Source organism: Heliangelus exortis, chromosome 1 (assembly GCF_036169615.1).
Source record: "Heliangelus exortis chromosome 1, bHelExo1.hap1, whole genome shotgun sequence".
Lineage (NCBI taxonomy): Eukaryota > Metazoa > Chordata > Aves > Apodiformes > Trochilidae > Heliangelus > Heliangelus exortis.
The window spans coordinates 149583814-149604301 of record NC_092422.1 but is presented as its reverse complement, the minus strand read 5'-3'; the positions used below and the strand labels follow the sequence as shown (position 1 = coordinate 149604301).

The window sequence follows — 20488 nt, the reverse complement described above, 5'->3', positions numbered from 1 at the left end:
AGCACTACTTACTAATTTTGATTTACCTTTCTTGAACTAAATTACAAGTGATAAGAGCTAGGTATACTCTTCCTTGGTCCTCTCTGGAATAAACTTGATGTGAAAGGGAAAAAATTGTAGTTCCAGGATTTATGCACATTTCCATATTGATATCATACATTCAGGAGAAAAATATTTTCTATTTTTAAAAACCGATATTGCTACATGAATCAATCTTTTATTCTGTAGGTTCTACATTTATTGGCTGCACATTAATAAGACACAGTCTGAAATATAGAATCATCTGCTAGTGTCTGGATAATTTGATATTATATTTGATATATAGTAATAATTTAATACATATTTGATATAAACCTGATATGCATGGGTCCATCCTTTCTTTTATGTTTACACGAGGCTGACTTTCTGGCAGCAGGCATTACATGTGGGGCATCACCAGTTAGAACAGCATCAGTTGTAATCCTATGGTTACTCCAGTATTTGGTACCTTTGATGCTCCTCCAATCATCTTCTACTTCTGTCTTTATCATCAGCCAGTATTATGGGGGACACACTACCTGAAAAAAAAACAGGGCAAAATTTTTGTCCCCCAGTTGTCAGTTGCATTAATTTCTTTGTTAATCACATGTACAGATTCTGTTTTCTTTGAGTAAAAATATCAGCACTTGCACATAGGCATAGACATATGCTTCACCCAAGAAAAATTTGTAACCAGACATGTGTAAGTTTGTTCCATTTATGACTCAGCTGTAGTCCACAAGATGACCAGAACGGCAGCTCCCTGATTTATTGATCGTTGGTGCTGTCTTGTTTTTAACTTTTCACTTAAATTCGAGAGATCAGAAACTGGAACTTCATTGTCCATGATACACGGGGGCTGGTTCAAGTGGGTTGAGGACTTTTTAGTTGGGTGGCTCTGTACATTCAAGTGTTTGGTAGGAGGTGTCCTGATTCCTGCTGGAGCTTATCTCTCTGCTAGTTCCTGCGAGATAAAAAATTTAGCACAGGGGCTGGCTGCTCAGTCCACACTTAGCTCCAAAGAACATCCTTGCCAGTATTTCATTAACATCTTTCTCCATTTGCCATTGTATTAATCAATTTCGATGTCCAAGAAATGCAAATACAACTAAAATGGACTGGTGAAACATAGGGACTGATCTCACATGCTCCAGAAAACTTATTCCTCTGTGGGTTAGCAGCCAAGAAAGGGCCCATCCTCCTCAGTGGGCAACTCCACTGCTCCTGGGAAATACGAGTTTTGGGGGAGGGCTTGTAAATTCAGAGTTATACCACAGTCCCCCACTAGCTTGATGCAATTTTGAGAAAACCACCAGAGAAAGGATTGAAGCATCTAAACTGGCTCCATATTCATGAGGAGCCAGTGCAGAGGGAGGAACCATTGGCTGATGTTGCTAAGTAGATAAACTGCCATGCTTTGAATTGACTTTTGTCCTTTTTCACATAAATTGTCTCGTCCTATACACCTATTTAGAGAAACAGCTAAAGTCTAAAATTCATTAGTTTGTAAGATTTCCTTTGTTGTGAAGGTTTGGTAGGAAGCATCACTAAAGAGAAGAAAAAGAACTAGACAAATTTCTCATGCATGAAATCTGTGCTATCACTATTCTCCATATAACCTGTTTTTATTATACCTTTTCTGATGTGGGATGAGATGGGAACATGAAGTGTGTCTGCCAAGTGAGATTTCAGATAAATGAGGGATCTGCCAATGCAAATGATTCAGATTTTGGGATGTGATCCAATTTTGCACAAAAAGGGTATTCAGGGTATTCAAAATGATTTTGATAAATGAAGCTCTTCTTCAGAGTAAGCCCAAATTAAAACTACTATGAGATAAGTAGCCTCTGTATTTCCTTATTTGTGTTATTTAAATTTAATAAACTTTATATTGCATTTAATTTCATTGTTCCAAACAGGGAAGTAATTTGTTTTCAGAATTCAACTATGTAAACTGAAGATCAAGACAGAAAGGAAAATAAACTTAAAACCTTTAATTCTCCCGAGAACTATTGCTGAACATCCCTTTAACTTCCTCTTCAACCACCTCCGTTTTCTTTGGCCTTGAGATCCCTTTCTCTTGTTGGTACCAGCCCTTCAGTAGGTGGAAACTGAGAGGATGATCTGACTGCCCTGGGCCCTATTACATGAAATGAGGATCCTCTGACCCATTGTCTCTGGTCTTCCACATTCTATTTTATTTCTTTCCCCCCACTACATGGGCACTGCCTGCTCATATGTTTGTTAATTACAGCAGTAAGTACTTCATGTTTAGTTTACATCTCAATGGCTAAGGAAACAATTGTCCTAGGAAAGCCCTGGCCACTTCAGGACTCTTAGCTGTTATCTGCCCAGCAGCTGTGCACCAGTTTCACCAGCCAAACCACCAGCATCTTCCACAATGAGGTGGGAAGGGCTCCACCAATAGAATCATGGCTGCATGGCTGACTTTGTTGGAATTAATGTGGAGGCAGTTGAAAGATAACATGATGTCCTTTCTCAATTTTCTGAGTTTGGCAACATCTCGGCTATATCCATAACCCAGTTACCCAAGTGTAATCTAATTCCTAGTCCTTTTCATTTTTCCATAGCTGGGTTGAGTCGTGAATATTCTTCAGATGAACTTGTGACATTGGCTTTTTAATATCAGTCTTTCCAGTACAATCTGAACTTTAGGAGTCTAGTCCTGCTGCTGCTTCCCCTGCCTGCTGCAAGTGACTGTAAATGCCTTCAGCATTTGTCCAAATTCTAGTAGGGAACAAGGGAAAGGCAACAAATGGATGCTGGTCTACATCAGACACATGTGAAGACAGTAATGGGCTTTAACAGCCCTGATCAGCCTCACCTGGGACCTCCCACACACCCAGCCCATGGGCTTGGGATTCTATTTGAGCTCAAGCCTGGGGCTGGGGTCCTGGCCTGTGACAAGCTGGAGGTGTGCTGGGTGCTGCCTTCTCATGGCCTGGCTCATTGTTGGGGTTTTTTTCCTAGGTAGACTGCAGGTGTAAGCTCTCACCTGTGTTATCTGCAGTCCTGCCTCTGCTCTTCCTCCTAGGTGGACCTTGGGCTGATGCTGCAGGTAATGCGTTTCCAGTCCTGCACCTTGCCCTGTCTCTTCCTGCTGCTCTTGACTGATCCCTGGTTCTGATTCACCACCTTTCCTCCTCTGGGCCTGTTCCTATCAGCACCCTGGTCTCATTCAGCTACTGTGGGACTATGCCCTATCAGTGGGGCTATCCTCGGGTCCCAGCTCATCCTCCCCATGGAATGGAGACCTGCACCTCCCTAATATACACCTGTTTTCCTTAAAGAGGGAAGAAGGTAAGTTCTTCCTGAGTCCTACATGATTCTTCTTAGGCAAACCTGATGTTCACCTTCCTCCTGGATGTGTAGGCAAGTATATTGAGGTCCCCAACAGCTGCTGAGCGTGTGATGTACCCCTTCTCCACGAGTGGTCACAGACCTTCTGAGGAAGGATGGTCCAAATTCCCCTAGGCTCTCCTCTGAGTACTTGTCTGAAGTCCTGTGCCTCTTCTGCAGACCCCCCTGTCAACAAGTAATGAGAGCAACCATCTGTCTGCAGTGGTTCAGAACATGGTAGAGCCTCCTCTAGAAGGCTCCAGTATAGAACCAAGCCTTTAAAAGTCTAGCAATGACCCTGGGTTGCCAAACAGCATTAGCAGAGGCTCCTCCTGCACCTCCAATGGCTTGCAGTGTGCAGTCATATGATGCCTAGACTGCATTTCCTCTCCCATCCTGAAAGAAATGGTTTCTTATTAGCTACTGAACTAATCCTTTTAAACAATTTTTCCCTCTATGAGAAACAGGTAGAGGTTTAAAAGTCTGCAGAATTAATTTACTTAGTGTGACTATTTTAGCAATTCAAAAGCCCATCTAAAAACATCCCAATATTTATTTATTAGTAATGCTTCACTCATCACCTTTGACATTTAGTTTAAAATAACTGCTTATTACTGAAAGGACAGTGCATTAATTTACTGGAATAGATCAACATTTCATAATATTTTTATCTTTCCAAATATTTACATAAATGAAATCTAACCCTTATTAACTCGATCACTGTCATACTGTATAATATCAAACTGTCAAGAGGAGAAAAAAAAAAAGAATAAAGAATATATTTACTTTGATGCCTGTAGGAGAATTTCTTATCAGCTAATGCTGTATTAACATATTTAGCTTAAAGCTGTGATTCCTTTAGGCACTTTTAAACTTCTAAAACCCAGCGGGGGAGGGGGCGGAAGAGCATATAATATCAGTGCCTTAATTACAGTTTTAAATAATAAGAGAATCCAATGTGGCATATCAAGAGTTTATTTTTAGAAAAACAATTTTTCAACTTCAGCTGAAGTAACCTAGAGGGAAGGAAACCAAGATTCCCATACTGAAGTTTAGTATCAGATGCTGTAGCTCTGATACATACACATACACTCAGCTTTCCTCTTCTCTTTTACCCAGACAGGAGTAAGGTGGCATTGTGATAATAAAATATGTGCTCTTGTCAGAGGATGTTGGCTAACTATTAACTGCCTGCCTTTTGGGAGAAATTTCCCCCCTTAGGAGAGATTTTTCCATGGTCATTTTACCCTTTCATGACACTGCACTTAAAATATGAGAGTGATAAAGTCAGAATACTGGATTTCATCAGGGCACAATGTAGGATTATTGAACAATATTTTTTTGTCCTGTTCAGAAACCAAATTATCAGGGAGCAACTTATAACAAAAAGGCTCTAATTAATGACTTATTCAGGAGGCTAAACATCTTCAAAGAGGAGTTATTGCCTCACTTTTTGAAATATAGGAGGAAAAAGATGAACAGCTACTACAGTTAACTCACTGAAACCTTTTCTTTCCTATGGGTTGTTTGTTCGGGTTTTGGTGGTGTTTTGTTGGTTTTTTTTTTTTGTGTGTGTGTGTTTGGTTTTTTTCCCTCTTGCCTTTAAAGAAGAAACCTTATGTATTAAGATGACTTAGTTATCCTCATATGATAAAAATTGTATTTTGCTATCCTTCAAGGAATTAAAAACTTCTTTTTATTCATTAAAGTGATTAACATTGGTATTTCTGAGAGTGTCTGAGAGCAAGGAATGGCTGGTCTGGGGAGACAGACCATGACCCGAGGTGGTGTGGGTGATGTACATCCCCTGCATAGCAATAATAAACAAGAGTTGCTGCAGGGGTGAAGGAAAAGCTGCAAGTGACTCTGCTTTTTAGTAGCAACTCTTTATAATCAAGTCAAGAACACTTTCCAGGCTGTAAATGATGGTTTGTGCTGAGGCAAAGTTTGGCTCAGATGAGCCCTTGGTTGCCTACAGTGCCCTTCATGCTGGGAGCTTTCAGCATGGGGAAAGAGGTTCTTGAGCAGAAGCAGGTCTCAGTCAAGACACACGTCCTTTGGCCTGTCAAAAAAACACAGACCCCAGGTCTTGCACTAGCTGTGAGCAGTTGTCATCTGTAGAATGCTGCTGGAACCCCAGGACACTGGCTCTGAGAAGGCAGAAAGTTGTACAGCTGTTAATAAGATTCTTTTATGCAAAAAAAAAGTAAAGTATGTGCTGGTCATTTTTGTGTGCATGATTTCCTTATTATATATATATGTATATATATAATATTTATAAAATTATATATATAATATATATGTATTATTATAAATATATATATATAATTTTTAAAATATTTTATATATATATTTATATATGTGTGGTGATGCATTCATAAGGGTGTGAAGAGAAGGAAATGTTGAAGATGAAGGCCCCACTTATCTTTTCTTCCTTTCCTCCCTATCCCCTTCTCTTCTAGGTTTTCCTATCCACACTTTTGATGATATGCTACTTTGCTGGCAGGGTTTTTCTGACTTTTCCATGGCTGAGGGCATGGAATTACCTTGTCAGTGTTTGTGTGAGATGGTAATTATTTCAGTGGAGAAAAGGCAGAGTAGCAGGGGGGGAGGGAGCAAATAGGAGCTACAACAGAACCTCCAGTTCTTTCGTCAGCTGGGGAGTTTATGAAGCAGTATTTTCTAGTCCTGAATGTTTGGGGGCTTATATATCTGTACAAATAGATATCCTTATTTTTGTAGTTGAATATGTATTTACATTGATAATAGTATGCATGTATTTTAGAACACTTTTTTTTTTTACAGTTTCAGAAGTAATTTTAATATTGTTTAGAGAAGCTTTAAGATGTGATTTGATATACTGAAATTTTAAAAATTATAGCATGCAACACTATCTTGAAAAATATACTGTATTTATAAGTAGCTGGATTGGAATTTTTTCCCTTCCTCTTTTCTCCCTTGATGCTGTGTAGGTAGTGTCTTGTAACACTGCAGAAGATATATTTGATTTGCTCTAATTCCTTTCTGTTCAGTTTTCATCTGCACATCAGCCACAATAAATAACTAGATGCCTTGAATTAGTAATGCCACATGTCATTGCTACAGGCAACATCTCTTCTGATCATTGAGGATTCTTTGTTTTTTCCAATAATGTCTTGAAAGTATTGATGAGTGAACAAATCACCACTTTGCCACTTGCTTCCTTAATATTGAAAGGAAAGGGAAAATGTTCTCATTCCAACATTTTTTTTTTTTTAAGGGTATTAAATTCAGTTTCTATTGTGGTGGTGAGCTCTGTACTGTCTGACAAGCATCCACACAGATAAAAATAGTTTTGGGGGAAGAACCTTTATGGAAGGTTGGTCCTTAGGGACTTCTAGGACCAATGCTGCTGGAGGCTGAAATCTGAAAAAGAGATTTAAGATCTTCAGAAACAGCCAAGACGTGGAAAGCTCCATGAAACATAATATATTTGTTGGACTTATTGGCTCAGCCTCTACTTATTCAATTGGTAAGGGACAAATCCCATCACTGGTCTCAGGATGACCAAAGGGAGAGTTTTGTTGTTGTTTGTTTGTTTTAATGTGTTTCCTAGGCACCACTGGAGAGCACATTTACTGGAAAGTGTCAGATGGGATGCTGGAGTATCTGGACTTGTGGAGATCCCTTATCTAGTGTGCATAGGGTCATTGTGGAAGAATTCTCATATTTGGAAATCCTTTGTCAATTTTGCTAAATGTGAATTTTTTGCAAAAGAATTCTCATAGTGTACAGTAGTGATGGTTTTCAGGAAGTCAGAAATGAGGGCCGAAAGAACCTTAGTCTTAAATGTACTTATCATCTGACCAGTGCCTGCTGGAGTCAACTGTAGACATAAATCCCCGGAAACAGTGTCCCTTTGGAAGCCCTAATGTCCTAGGACAGCCTTATAGCTTCGTTCTCCCATTGATCTTTTCAGGAACTTCTCATACTACTTGTGTTTGGCTGGTTATCAGGTAAATATACAAGGACACATGAGAAAGTCCCTTTCTTAATTAGATTTTAAAGGAAGGATAGACATTTTTCATTTCCTTGATACAAGATGAATATACCTGTTTTAATTGTTTTTTCTTGTTAAACAGGGGGAAAGCAAGCTGTCACCTTTCTCCTAGAGAGGACTTTGCTGCCCAATGCCTCTCTTTTCTGAAGCAGGAGGTACAGCTTGTGTCTCTGTATTCTCCTGATCAGACAGTGCAAATATGTAGAGAGGGACAGGAGCATATACCATGTGGCAGACCATGAGTGAAGGTGTCAGCTGTCCCCTCTGCCTGAAGTTTGCCTCAATACCACTATCAGACCAACTCATCCCTACTGGATATGCTTAGCAATGCAAAACTGAGTTGTTACCTTTGTTGTGTAGCCAGGATGCTGAAACACAACAGCCTGGGTTTGCTCCAGTTTACTTCAAATTCCTCTACTGGATAAGTAGGGATGTAGTGGTTCGTGGTTCCCTTTCTGTCAGTGGCAAGAAATCAGCATTTTCAGGTGCAATGTAGCCTACCCAGGATTTGATTCAGAGGTACCAGTTTGTTCCCTTGTGCACAAAAAATGAATGAGTCTACTACGTTTAAACCCAAGGGCCTGAGTTTCATGCCTAAAGCTTTATGGGACAAGCCCAGATCGAAATGATGCAGTTTGTTAGACTGTGGTGCATCCAGTAACCAAGTTTTAGTGTCCTGAAATCCCCGTGGTGCTGTAATTTGTTCTGCTTCTTCAGTACTCATTGTAATGCTCAGCTCCCCTAAAAGTATAAAGAACAACAGAAATACTTAGAAGTCAAGTGTGTGTGTTGGAATGAACTCTGGAGTCTTTGGATGGGAAAGACAAGGATGCTGAGGGTGTCATAATAACATAAATGTGCAAAAAAAAAAAAAAAAAAAAGTTATAATCAACAACAAGGTACTATCAGCCTTCTTTCTGAGCCAGCTTCCTCCCTGCACCCAAGCAGAGTATTAATAAGCATCTCGAGTCTCTGGGCTGATGCAGAAGCCTGGAATCCACAATGTTTTAATATAGCCCGTGTTTGGAGAGTTTCGCAAAGAAAGAAATGTTAATGAGTAATCCTTGTCCATTTGGGCACTGAGCCAACGAGCCCAAGCTTTGATTCATTGTGTTATCACTACAGGCTTCTGCTAAACCCCAAAAAAACCAAAACAAAAATGTTCCTGTGTGAGAATCGTTAGGATACTGAACTGAGTGCAGAACTGTCTTACATCCTGCCATCTGCAGTCTTCCAGAAAAGAACAGTAAGTAGCAATCCCTTAAACTGATAGCTCTTGCTGTTGTGTACTATAAAAGCAATTTTCTTGCCTGAATTATTTAGTGGATAATAATGGATTTTTGAACAGAAAAAAAAAAAAAGTGTTGTGTTTTTTTTTTTTTTTTAAGCAAGCATTTTATTGAAGAATAATAGAAGGGGTAGTAATTTTATCTGTGAAACTGGTGCAACAGCAGGAATTCCCTCTGGGGAAAGTCTTAAAAACAATGTTAGTGTTGGAATTGGTTTGGAAAGCTGGTTTCTGTGTTTGTATGTCACTGGAAAAGAAAGCATAACTTTGATAGTGGATCTTTCCTTCAATAAAACTATCTAGTTAATTAAGTGCATCAGCTTTTGAATTGTACTGGTTTGTTATTTTTTTAATCCTTTTAGGAACAGAAAGGGTTCTAAATGTGATTGATGGGAGAACAGAGGACAATCCAGAAAGGGAACAGTTATATTTGTTTTATGTAATTTCTTTGTTTGATGGTTTTGTGTACAGATTCCAGGGGCATCTTCTGAAGTCCAGGACTTTAGCACTCATTTCACATAACTAGCAAAACCAAAAGGAGGTTTCACATTTCAAGCAATTAGAATACATTGCCAGTTTTTAAGAAAATGCCCATTTTTTTTTCTGAGTGTTCCTGCTAGCCATTTATCTTCAGGAAATTATAACTGTGGTGGGACACACTTGGCTTTTGTTATTTTGATTGTAATTGCTTGTGTTAAAGAGAATATAGAAATCCTAGACTAGTTTTGAGATCCCACTAGGATAGATGAGGATTGAAAAACAGATCAACAAAGGAGGATTTTCAGTTTTATTAGGTGAGACATGAAAAACATGCTGGAGAAAGGAAGGCACAGAGAAATGGTGTTCAGCAGGTCCCCCTAAAGACAGTCAGGAGCTGGCCCACTCTTTAAAGTTACTTGCTTAACCACAGAAATGCCGTTGAGACTTCTGGTAGAATTCTCAGTTTTACTTGTGAGTGACTTCTAGATGGTTATTTTTGCTTTAGAATGAAACTGCATAAATATCTTTGTGTCTCCATCTCTTCACTGATCTGATCTTAAATGTCTTATTAACAAATCTAAACAATAACATTCAAACAAAGACAGTAACACCAGTCCTGCCCCTGGTTCTCCAACTTGCTCATAGTGCTGCCTGTATTTTGCACCAGTTGCTATGGAGGTGCCATAAATGCTGAAATGATCTGGCAGCAAAAGGCTAGAAGCAGGGAGCACAAATTTTCCTAATGCTTTCATGTCTCTTTGATATTCTTTCAAACAAACAAGCAAACAAATAAAAAAGCCTCTAAAAGAAGTGAGTTACTGAATTAAATATTCTACAAAAAGGCCAGATCAAAAGCCTGTGAACTAGACAGGAATCTTCCCATTGATGTTCACAGTGTTTGGATCGGGCTATAGATTAATGATGTTAGGGAAATTTCTCTTTGAGTAATTGACAGCCAGATGTGTAAAGAATAGACAATATTATGGGACAGAAGGAGGGAAATGTACTTTTCATCAAAGCACTGGCAAAAATTTTCACAAATACAGTGTCTTCCTTTATTATTTAATTGAAATAGTTCAATCATTCTTCTTGTGAAGCTAAAACTCAGACTACTGTGGAGCTTTCCTGGTGATCAGATGTGTTTTTACTTCATTTGAAAATATGGGGCCACAATCCTTTTGTCTTTCAGTGAGCTCAGTTGATTTTAACTTGAATTATTTCATTAAGAAGCTTGACTTTGCTTACACAGAAGCCAGGGGAAGCTTTGCTATTGACTATGGGAAGGTCAGAGGTAGTCCACGGAGAAGAGTCCACAATAAATCTGGAACCTACACCCACATGCATATGTGAATGCATATATATTTGTATACTCCCATGAAATTATATCCCTTAAGAAAAGCTGAATACACATGCACACACATACACAAAGTGAAAGAACAAACCCCATATGCAGTAATATGTTTTCTCACATATATGGAGTTATATAATACATAAACATGCTCTGCTTGATTGTTCTAAGGATACATGTGATAAAATTTTATGTAGCTCATAGCTTTTAATACACAATTCGTGAAAATTGTCTCAAGAATTCAGGCATATTTTTTACTTTATGCACACTGATCTCTGTTTTCTATTGCTGTATATTTTTGGCCTATGAAAAAAATATCTAGAAGTGGAGAAGTAAGTAGATTATTGATAAAATTAATGAAAAGAACTATTTGGGGGAGAAAAGCTTTGCAGCTTATCCCATGCCTCTTGGTGTCTTTTGAGGGGCTCTTTTTTTGGTGACCAATATGGATATCCTATGCACATTTATTTCAGCTTTTACCTATGTACCTGATGCAATCAGAATGGCATTTCAGTGAAGTAGTCTAGAATCATCTTGATAGCTATAAGGAAGGAAGCAGGAGGCAGAAATGTCTATGAATGTTTAGTCATACCAAAGATGCCTGAGAATATCAAGAAGCATTCCACTATTATGTGGTTTTGGCAGATGAATCTGAACTAGGAGAGTGGCTACTGATCCCAACTCGTAGAGATGAACTTATTTTGGAAGCTGAAATGACCCAACTTTGTTACCAGCCAAAAAAAAAAGTGCCTCAGATCCTCTACCTTTAAAAGGAATACTTCTGCCAAGAGGCTCAGTGCCCAGGTGGCACCCTTTGTCACCCAGCTGTCTTGCTGGCAATTTGGGTGCCTCTCTCACTGGGCAGAGCAATGGTTCTGCTACCTGGGAGCTGCTGGAACCACAGCTGTTTGCATGCAGAAGCAGCCTGGGAAGCTCAGGCTAAGAAGGGGCTAAGGTTGGGGTGGGTGTTGTGGGCCAGGCTCTTAGAAAGAAGAGTCCACCCCTGGGTCTGTGACACCTTGTGACACCAACTTATGGTGGCTTAGGCTGTTTCCCAGAAATAAACTGTGTGTGGAATAAGTGGTGTTTAATGCTCCATGTTGTGTAACTGCTGTGGGTCTGAAAGCTGAAAATCAGTCACTGCTGTGTTTAAATACTGGGGAAATCAATTGAATAAATCTAATACAGGATAGGTAGCTCACAGCAGGCTGGATTCAAGGGCAAGTCATACCAAAATGCCAATTAGTATTTAATGAAGAGTCTGATGCTCAAGCAAATTCACAGTACAAAATTTGCAGTAGCTGTATGTAATGGAAAATATATTATCCACCTTTTTAATGGTGATCATGTCCTGTGCCTTGCAGAAATCCCCAGATGATGAGATTAATTTCTTCCATTAAATCCAGTAAGTGGTCTATATCAGTTAGAATATATTAAGAAAACAACATATTAAAAAGGTGGAAATGCTACAATCATAATGAGTGTTTGACCTGAACTGAATTCATCCAGATCAAAATTAACATGTCAGGAGGAGCAGGGCTACAAAACCTTTAACATCCTTGTGTACTGAGAGTCGATGACAAATGTATCCTCAAGTTTTTTTGCTATGAAGAAGGCAGTATTAATAGCAACAGACTGGTTTTGGTGTGTGTAAAGAACAACAGATTCTAAGAAGTCCATCTTGAGATTAAAGAGTGACATTATCTAGGAATATGTTAAAAACCAGAATGCCCTTAAAGAAATAAGAAAAGTTTTTAGGTATTTCAAAAAGACTTTAAAAGCATAGTCACTATTTTAGAATTTTAAAATACAGCTTGCTTGCTTGCTCCTTTATCTGCAGCACAGACTAGACAGATGCAGAGCACTGACAGTAAACAAAATACTTTAAAACTGATGTAATTTTGCAACTGCTTTATAGTATTTTGGTATGATATCCAACATTGCTTAAGATAAGGCTTAGGGCCTGTATGAACATATAGAAATTCACAATCCCACCACTGACATGTCAGCTGTTGCAGTGTTAGCTTCACGTGCAGGGCCTCAGGAGGAAATCTGAGAAGTGGCAGTAGTAGTGATGGAACATAATCTTTGAGTCTGGCTGTAAGGAATGCTAATCCTGCAAGAAACTGCAAGGGTTACATGCTTGTGGGCTCTAAGGAAGTTACTGAAGGGCTTGGACATGAGGAGAGAGTGGTGATGACCTCTCTCCTCTGGTCTTCATCAAGAAAATCCAGAGAAACATTCAGGAGCCCTCTAAAGATGCTTCTTTTTTGTGTTTCTCTTACTGACCCTTAGAAGGATCCTGACTTTGCTGCTGTCTCTCCCATCACAGAACCCTGTAAGAGAAACCCCCTCCAAAGGTCAGTCGTGGGCAGTTCCTGAGAAAAGTGGCTGCCAGAAGTTGCAAGACCTTTGCAGCCATGTGGGCATCTTGAGTTCAGCAGATTCCTCCTCAGAAAGTAGGCTGGCAAATCAGGAAAATGGTTGGAGTTAGAAGTGGTCCAAGGGGGTGGCTGGGCTGGTTGCCAGCTCCCATCTGAAGATACATGGAGATTTTTTTTGCTCTTGCAAAACTGTGTTTGTGCTAGATTTGAGACTGTGTGTTTACATGTTATTTGCCACGAGAACCCTATCTGTTCTGTGATACAAGTAGCTTTTGACATTTCTGAGTAAACTGTTTAAGTTATCTGTGGGCAGACATTTAAAATTCGTCTGCCTAATTAGAGGGCTTTTGTTTATGTTAAGGAAGAACTTAATGAATCCTTGCAGACAAATCTGACTATAATTACACAGTGTGCTTGCCACTCTCACAAGCTACTTCCTAGTTCGCTCAGCACTGGGGCCTCCTGCTGCATTCACGTTTTGTCAGATGACTTCACTTCTGCTTGAGAAACATGCTGAGCCCTCCTGGGAAGCAAACTGGGCTATAACTCTCAAATGCCTTTGGTGAGTGGAAATGCAGTCCCAGGGAGAGTCCCATGGGAATAAAACTGAATAAAGAATCAAGGCTATAAACAAAGCAAAACATATTTCTGTCAGCTTCGTTCAGAATCCTCTTTGGTGTCTGCAAAAACTCTTGAGATCTCTCACCGTTGCAGCTGTGTGTTCTCCTGGTGATGATGGTCCTGTCTTGAGTTACCTCCTGCCACCCACATGAGCCAGACCTGGGCAAGGGAGACTCTTTTGCATGCCTTCCTCCTGGCTGAGGTGCTGCTATAGCTGTACCTTCTGCTCAAGTAGGAGGCAATAACAAGTGTTTGACTCTTTATTTAAGAGCCTAACAACTGGAGAGGGAAGGAGAAGAACTCAGTACAGTGCCACTGGCAACCTCAGGAGGTGAAAGCTGCTAATGAGAGGGCATGAGCCTCTCCCAACCTCCCCAAGAAGGATGTAGACACCTGCTTCAGACCACAGAAGGAGCAGGTGGGAGAGCCTGGCTCTTAAACCAAGACTTTGCTTTTTTTTTAAATTAGTACAATTACTAAAAGAAAACTGGTGCTGTTCTGTCTCAAACCAGGATACCGGTTTTGCCACCATTTATCTTGTTCAGACAGTAATTACTGAAGGCAAGATAAAGAGCCAGATGCTGGAAATTAAACTCAAATTTCCTGGCTTGGTTCTTCTGACCTAACCATAAACTTATACTTCCTCAGCAAGTGAAAGCAATGGAATGATGAAAGGGTGATGAAAAAATAATGCAAACAACTGGTAATCCCTGGAAGCTGGGGCTGGGCATGCCCTCAGGAGGTCAGGGCAGTCATTCAGTTTGTGCATATTTGAACAAGGTTGACCATAAACTGCCATTAGTTTTAAATGAAGAGCAGAAGGATGGCAAATAAAATATACCACAGCAAGGAAAAAACAAACAAACTAGATACAGCATTTTATTTAAAGGCTGAATTAGGCATTGTAACTTCAAGACAGCGTTTGTTACAGTAAACATTAAAACAACTGTCTGGATCCTGCCTTATAATAGGTAAACAAAAAACCAATTATCTTGTTTTAAATATTTTTTTTGTCTTTCTATCTTTCAGGGTCTCCTTTTACTCTGTTTCTTAATTAGCATATTTCTACTGAACTCCAGAATAAATGGGATCTGAAATGAATTTAATAGGACATCACCAGCTAGCCACTGCTGATGGATTTTCTCTTGCTGAAGGTCCTCACTTGTTTGGTAAGTCATTAAATTAGGTTGAATTAGGTTAGCAAGTTGTCCTTTCCTCAGAACTCTAGGAGGAAACACACTGAAATCTCAACCCAAGGACATGTGGCAGGCATGTGCCAACTTTCTTGAATTTTCAGTACCTATGGAAGGATTAACAAATAATGCGTCAGTGGTATATAATGCAATCCTGCACACTATTGCTCTCATAACAGAGCTTGTAGGCTGCTTTTATAACACTATTCTAATACCTGAAATCATTCAGCCAAGACAGACCTTTGTATGTCAGGCTGGATGTTATCTTCAAGTGAGTAATTCACATCAAGTTGAGCACATATATTCACAGTTAATTTGTAATAAAATTATATTGCAATGTATTTGCATTGCCATATTATGCAAATTCATGAACGTCATGTCACCTAAATTAAAACCATTTTCTTATTGAGACCATTAAAACTTATGCTATTAACTGCAATGCACATGAAAATTTATGGTGCAGACTGGAAAATTCTACTTGCTCTGATTCTACTGTTTTTTCAAGGCTAAACATGGTTTTGTTAATGAATGAATAATTCTTGGTAAATATTTTATAAGCATGGGGAAGCTATCTTCTGTTACACATTCTGCTAAGAAAAAAAAAACTGGAGAATAATACATTTTTTAGCCTTTCTTTTGGCAGCAGAGGGGAAACTTCATTGAGTAACATGATATGTTCAGGGCCTCACACACAATGCAGACCCCCACAGAAAACTGCAACACTACAGAAATTTCCAGTCCAAATAAGATCAAAATTCTGTCTTTGAGTGCTGGAAAAATTGAATAAATTTCTGTTGCATTTATCTGAAACAAGAACATGGCTTGGGCATGGGGGGACTCTTGACACATGGAGCCAGTCCTGCTGCAGAGCCCTAAGAACTGGGGAGCACCTCTCCAAATCAGACCACTTCCAGTGTCCTGGCTCCATACAGCTAAACTAAAGCACTAACACTAATGCTTTGCAAATCCCATTGCATTACTGGGTGTTATTGTTTTTTTCCCCCAGTGTGTTGGGTTTTAGTGGGAAAAATGTTTTTGCAGTTGTTAAAATATATATGTAAATATCTAAAACACTTCCTTGCTACCTTTTAATTCCAACATCAGGCCATGCTGTACAAAGATGAGAATGGTATTAGAATTTAGGGTGCTAGATTTTATATTCAGTAACCTGCTCAAAAATCCTGCATAATTGAACTACTTCAGAGTTTTGTTAGCAAGATTGCCCTCTGACATCTACTTTTTTACTAATTATTTTACTGTTTTTAAGGCATGTTAATATACAATACTTTACCTCCACATTGAAATATTGCTCAGAAATAGTGGAGTCTTAAGAAGAGGGATTGTCTCCCATTATGGGTGTTTGGAGCTTAGCAGAATGGAGATTTAATTCAAACTGACATTTCTGTCACAGAAAGAAATTATGTGTTAAGGAATTGAATCAGAGGTCCCATTAGGAAGAAGACTTAACACTCCTGCTGTGTTTCACTTAAGCTGACTTCTGTTTGCACAGCCACTTGGTCCTGCTGTGTGGGATGTCACTCAAGTCTCAGAGGTGAATTCTTTACAGATCTCTTGTCTTTTGCTTTAATATCTGAAAGAAAACTTCAGAAATAATATGCAACTGAGTCCACAGAGTTCCTCATTGTGAAAATATCACTCCATCTCTTCAAAATGCTTGTAGGAAATGGTTTCATTTGTATATGTGTAAAATACTTGCTTTTTTAAAAAATTTATTTTCAGTTTTGGCAGGTACAGACTTATTAATACAAGGAAACGGGAGTAAAGCTTTTCTTTTAAAAGACCCTTAGAACACACATTTATCCAAGGACTTCTCATACATTACAGCTCTAATGCAATATAAGTAAGAAATTGCTGGCTTACAAACAGCAGCCTTGATAAAAAAAAGTCTCATTTTTCAAGGTTTTCAGGTTCTATACAAAACCTTGGAAATATATAATCTTTTCATTATGCTTCACTCATTCTATGATGAGAGTATTCTTAGACCTTCAAAAACAAATTTAAGTGCATCTCCAAACATTAGCACCAGGTCCAGTCTCTCAACAGAAATGTCAATAAAGAGTTGCTGTGAGCCTCATCACCATGGTAATTCAAGGGCAGTTCTGTCTTCTCACCTCAAGATTCCTAGTTGCAGCAGGCTTCTGAAGAGCTTAAACTAGAAAAAATAAAAATGGTTTTCTACCTTTCAGTAGCTGGAAATTTTATGTTGCTGTCTGAACAGTGTATGTGTAAGGCAAAGTATCTCTTTGTGTCCTTGGAGTTAGCGTTTTATTAATTTCTGCAGTTACAAATTCCCAGAAAAAGGAGCTCAAAATGCAAATGAAGAAGGATCTTTAACCTAGCAGAAGTCAGGGTCCTTCCTTTCCAGCCTGTCTTCCTGGAAAGCTGCTTCTGTATTTCTACCTCAGGTGATTTAGAAACACCCCAGATCTTTTTACAGAAAACATCTTGAAGAAGTGGTCAAAAACAGATATGTAAAATGCATCCTCTATAGCATCTGCATGAAAGACCAACTTTTTCTTCCTTGCAGCTCTGTTTTTTCCAGTGAGAGAAAGGGACTCTTGATGGCAAGAAGTCCCAGAAGTGCATTGATCTCCATGAGAGCTGTCCTGTTAAAATATTCCTTTTTCTCAGCAAACTCTTTTTATTTCACAAGCCCCATTGAACTGAACAGGGCAGTCTGTGTGAAGGCGAGTCCAGTGTCCTAGCCTGATCAAAGAGAAAGTGACACCTCTACCAACCTGCATCTTTGAACCCCTATAATTTAGGAAATCCTGATCTCCTTTAAAATCTTTGGATGCTTTGTAGTTCATGTTTGAGCCATTAATTTTTCCTGTGGACACTTCTACCAGGATAGACATAGACTGATCTCAGTTCCTTCACTTTGCCCCAAGCTGACTGGACACGAGCCATGAGTTAGAGGATGCTGAGGTGCATTAGCAGAGCTGACAGGCCTTGATCTAAGGTTTGGCAGTTCAACTAGGACAGCAATACTGCTGCAAAAAGGTATTTGATAACATCTTCCAATTGCCTTTGAAAGCTTTTCATAGTAAGACCTCCACATGTGCTAAATACCTATATCTCCATTATCTTATTTCTTCCAGCAGTTATTACTTGTCTTTTTTTACAAGGGACTGAACTAATTTTAAAACACAAAAATGTGTCCTTCATATTTTTAATATGGAAGGTAAGCTTACATATTTGTGTGGCATCTGAAATATAGAGAGCATTTGAATCAAACAGTCATTTATATGCTAATTAAGTAGCAGGCCTTCAAAGTAATAGCCCCATTCTATTTTCTGTGGAAGCACCTTATGTAGGCATTATTTTTATGCAAGGTGCTTTGAAACTTTCAGAGGTGGAATTATTTCGAAACATCTGGAAAGATAAGCCAGTGCTATTGTATTTTTAGTTTGAATAAACACCTACTTTAAGTAATTTTTAATGTCCTGAAAATTTTTTCTTGTAATGTGACATCAAAATATAACAAAACAAGAAATGCCATCCTCATTGTATGTCCCTAGTTGAAACAAAAAATTTTTGGTGCGAATGAGCACTCTTAAAAGCTTTGTTGAAATGGACAAGGAAGAATAAACAAAAAATGACAAGGAACAAAGGAGAAAAGAAAGCAATACATCTAATCTTGTCTCGTGCATTTGACAATGCAAGAGAAACAAAAAGCTGTCGAAAATTGTTGCAGGCACAGAGCAGTGCCTTAGATGAGCATAAAAGGCTGACTCCTTTTAGAGAAATCGGTATTTGTTATGGTTATGGTTTTTTTTCTGTTTTTCTTTTTTTAAAGGTATTAGGATCAAGTGTCCAAACTGATTTAACAGCTTCAAGATCACAAGATATGTTAAATAACTACTTGTTTTAGCACCACCTGGCAGATGAGCCAACATCTGGCTTCATCTCTACAGAAAAGATAATTAGGCCCTTAACAGACCCCCAAATCACAAGGAATCAAACCAACACAAATTAAAACAGGAATTTGAGTAAAATAATTACAAAGAGAACTAAACTGAACAGAGTGGCAATCTAAGGAAAAAAAAATTGACGAGAAGGAGTGCAGATGAGCAGAGCCCTGAGGGTGAAGTTTGCAACACTGAGAAACGCAAAACCAAAATGAGTTTGTGTGATGCTTTCTTTTGTGCATCTCAGCCTGCAAAGACTGTTTCATGAAAAAAGGGGAATCTTGCAGTCTAGGGGCTTCATTGTCTGCCAATTTATTTCCAGCTGTGATCCTCAGATATATTCCTGGTCACACGTCCCATGTTGGGTGTCAGTGGGCTCAACCACAGTGCTGACTGAAAGAGGCACAGCCTTGACTGTCCATCTTGATACTACTCTTATCTTTCTTTGAGGGTTTGTTTTAGATGGCTTTAGTAGGTGTCTATAAGGTGTGGGCTTGCCTCAGGGACTGTTCCCATAAGGGTGACATGGACAAGACTGCAGTAGGTTTGGGTCCTTCTACCCTACACCATCTTCTAGCACTGTCTCAGTGAGGCTTGTACCTTCATACCTTAGCTGCCCTCAAACCAAAGCATGCCACACAATCTTCTGACTTCATGCTGTCACAGTAATGCTGTGGTGGCATCCAACACAGCCCTCACAATGTTACAGCTGCTTTGAACTGAAGTGACATATATTAAACAATAATATCTAAGTGCCACAAGGAGGTTACATGGTTTTAGAACAGCCAGGACAGCAATGAAGACTCATTGTGCAGAAGCATCCTGCCCACTCTAGAGAGCTACTTCCAAATTACATAAAATGAGAATCAATCTTTGATGTTTGGTTTTGGAGCACAATTCTTTCTTGTCATACAGATGTGTCCAGTAGGGCCTAAGCACCTTAGAGTTTTACTGAGAATAAATTTCTGTGCTTAAAAAAGCACGTTAATCCAGTCAGCTAAAACATGCTTCTTGTTATATGGAAGTGGTTAATCTATTGCACAGAATCACCTGACATTATTAAACACTTATTGAAAGGAATTCTGTGGTAAATATACCAATATAGGTACAAAATTGCCCTGGCTAGGCTACTTGGAGGCATCCCTTTGAATGGTAATCAAATTTTATCCAAGTTAAATCCACATGGGTTACAGACATTGCTATTGTTTCAGACAGTTACAAAGAAGTTTTTCTGTAATGAAGTTAATCAGTAAACTATACAACCTCTGGCCTGTTTCACTGCTTTGCTAACCTTAAAGAAAATTCTCACAGTAAAGAAGTCAACAGGACACAGACAAAGTGGAATTAAGAAATTTTATTTATACCACAGTCCTTAAGGGAGGGGGGAGGGGCCTGGAGGGAAGAAAAAGAGAGGAAAAGGAGACTGGGTACCTTAAGGAGAGTATTTTTCTGCAAGAAATGATTAGACTGAAGACAGCCTAAGGTAGGATGTTGTCATGATCTTGCTTGGACAGGTTTGCAACTTATTCTTGCATTTTTCCTTGAAACTGTAGGATGCCAGAAGGTTGTTTAAACCAAGTGATCTTTCAAGACGATCTGCAAATTACTAGTTTGTAATTTAATCAGGTTTTCATTAATAGTTATGCTATGGTTTCCAAATAATTCTAAACTTGGTCCTTATTTCTTTAAGTTCCTTCATAAATATCTTATGGAGAGCCAGATGTTTGTACTTTAAACCTGGTTAGAATTGTTTTTTTCTCTTCAACTAGCATTTTATTAGTGTAAAAATAGCATTTACAATAGAATCTATTCTCATTGTAATTTC

At 38.9% G+C, this 20488-nt stretch overlaps 1 protein-coding gene and 1 long non-coding RNA gene across 10 annotated transcripts in view; one reads left to right on the top strand and one right to left on the bottom strand.

The window, feature by feature from the left end:
* Positions 1 to 378: 378 nt before the first annotated feature.
* LOC139791130 (uncharacterized) overlaps positions 379 to 20488 on the bottom strand; it is a 36836-nt gene continuing 16726 nt past the window's right edge. For 2 of the 3 annotated variants that reach the window (XR_011723777.1, XR_011723775.1), the window contains exons 4-6: positions 16023 to 16133; positions 11864 to 11947; positions 379 to 557 (exon numbers count right to left, since the gene is read on the bottom strand). This is a non-coding gene — a long non-coding RNA (uncharacterized lncRNA). Of the gene's footprint in view, positions 558 to 11863; positions 11948 to 14392; positions 14839 to 16022; positions 16134 to 20488 lie in introns of those variants that run through there. The other variant, XR_011723776.1, reaches the window with a different exon arrangement.
* The window catches only part of NR1H4 (nuclear receptor subfamily 1 group H member 4), a 31464-nt gene continuing 25545 nt past the window's right edge, over positions 14570 to 20488 (top strand). For 2 of the 7 annotated variants that reach the window (XM_071732957.1, XM_071732955.1), the window contains exons 1-2: positions 14570 to 14707; positions 17280 to 17439. Coding sequence is in view for 2 of the 7 variants with exons in the window: in XM_071732953.1 (XP_071589054.1) it covers positions 14623 to 14707 (85 nt within the window). In the remaining 5 variants the exon portion in view is untranslated. Of the gene's footprint in view, positions 14708 to 17279; positions 17440 to 17736; positions 17756 to 19881; positions 20147 to 20488 lie in introns of those variants that run through there. The other 5 variants (XM_071732953.1, XM_071732952.1, XM_071732956.1 and 2 more) reach the window with 4 other exon arrangements.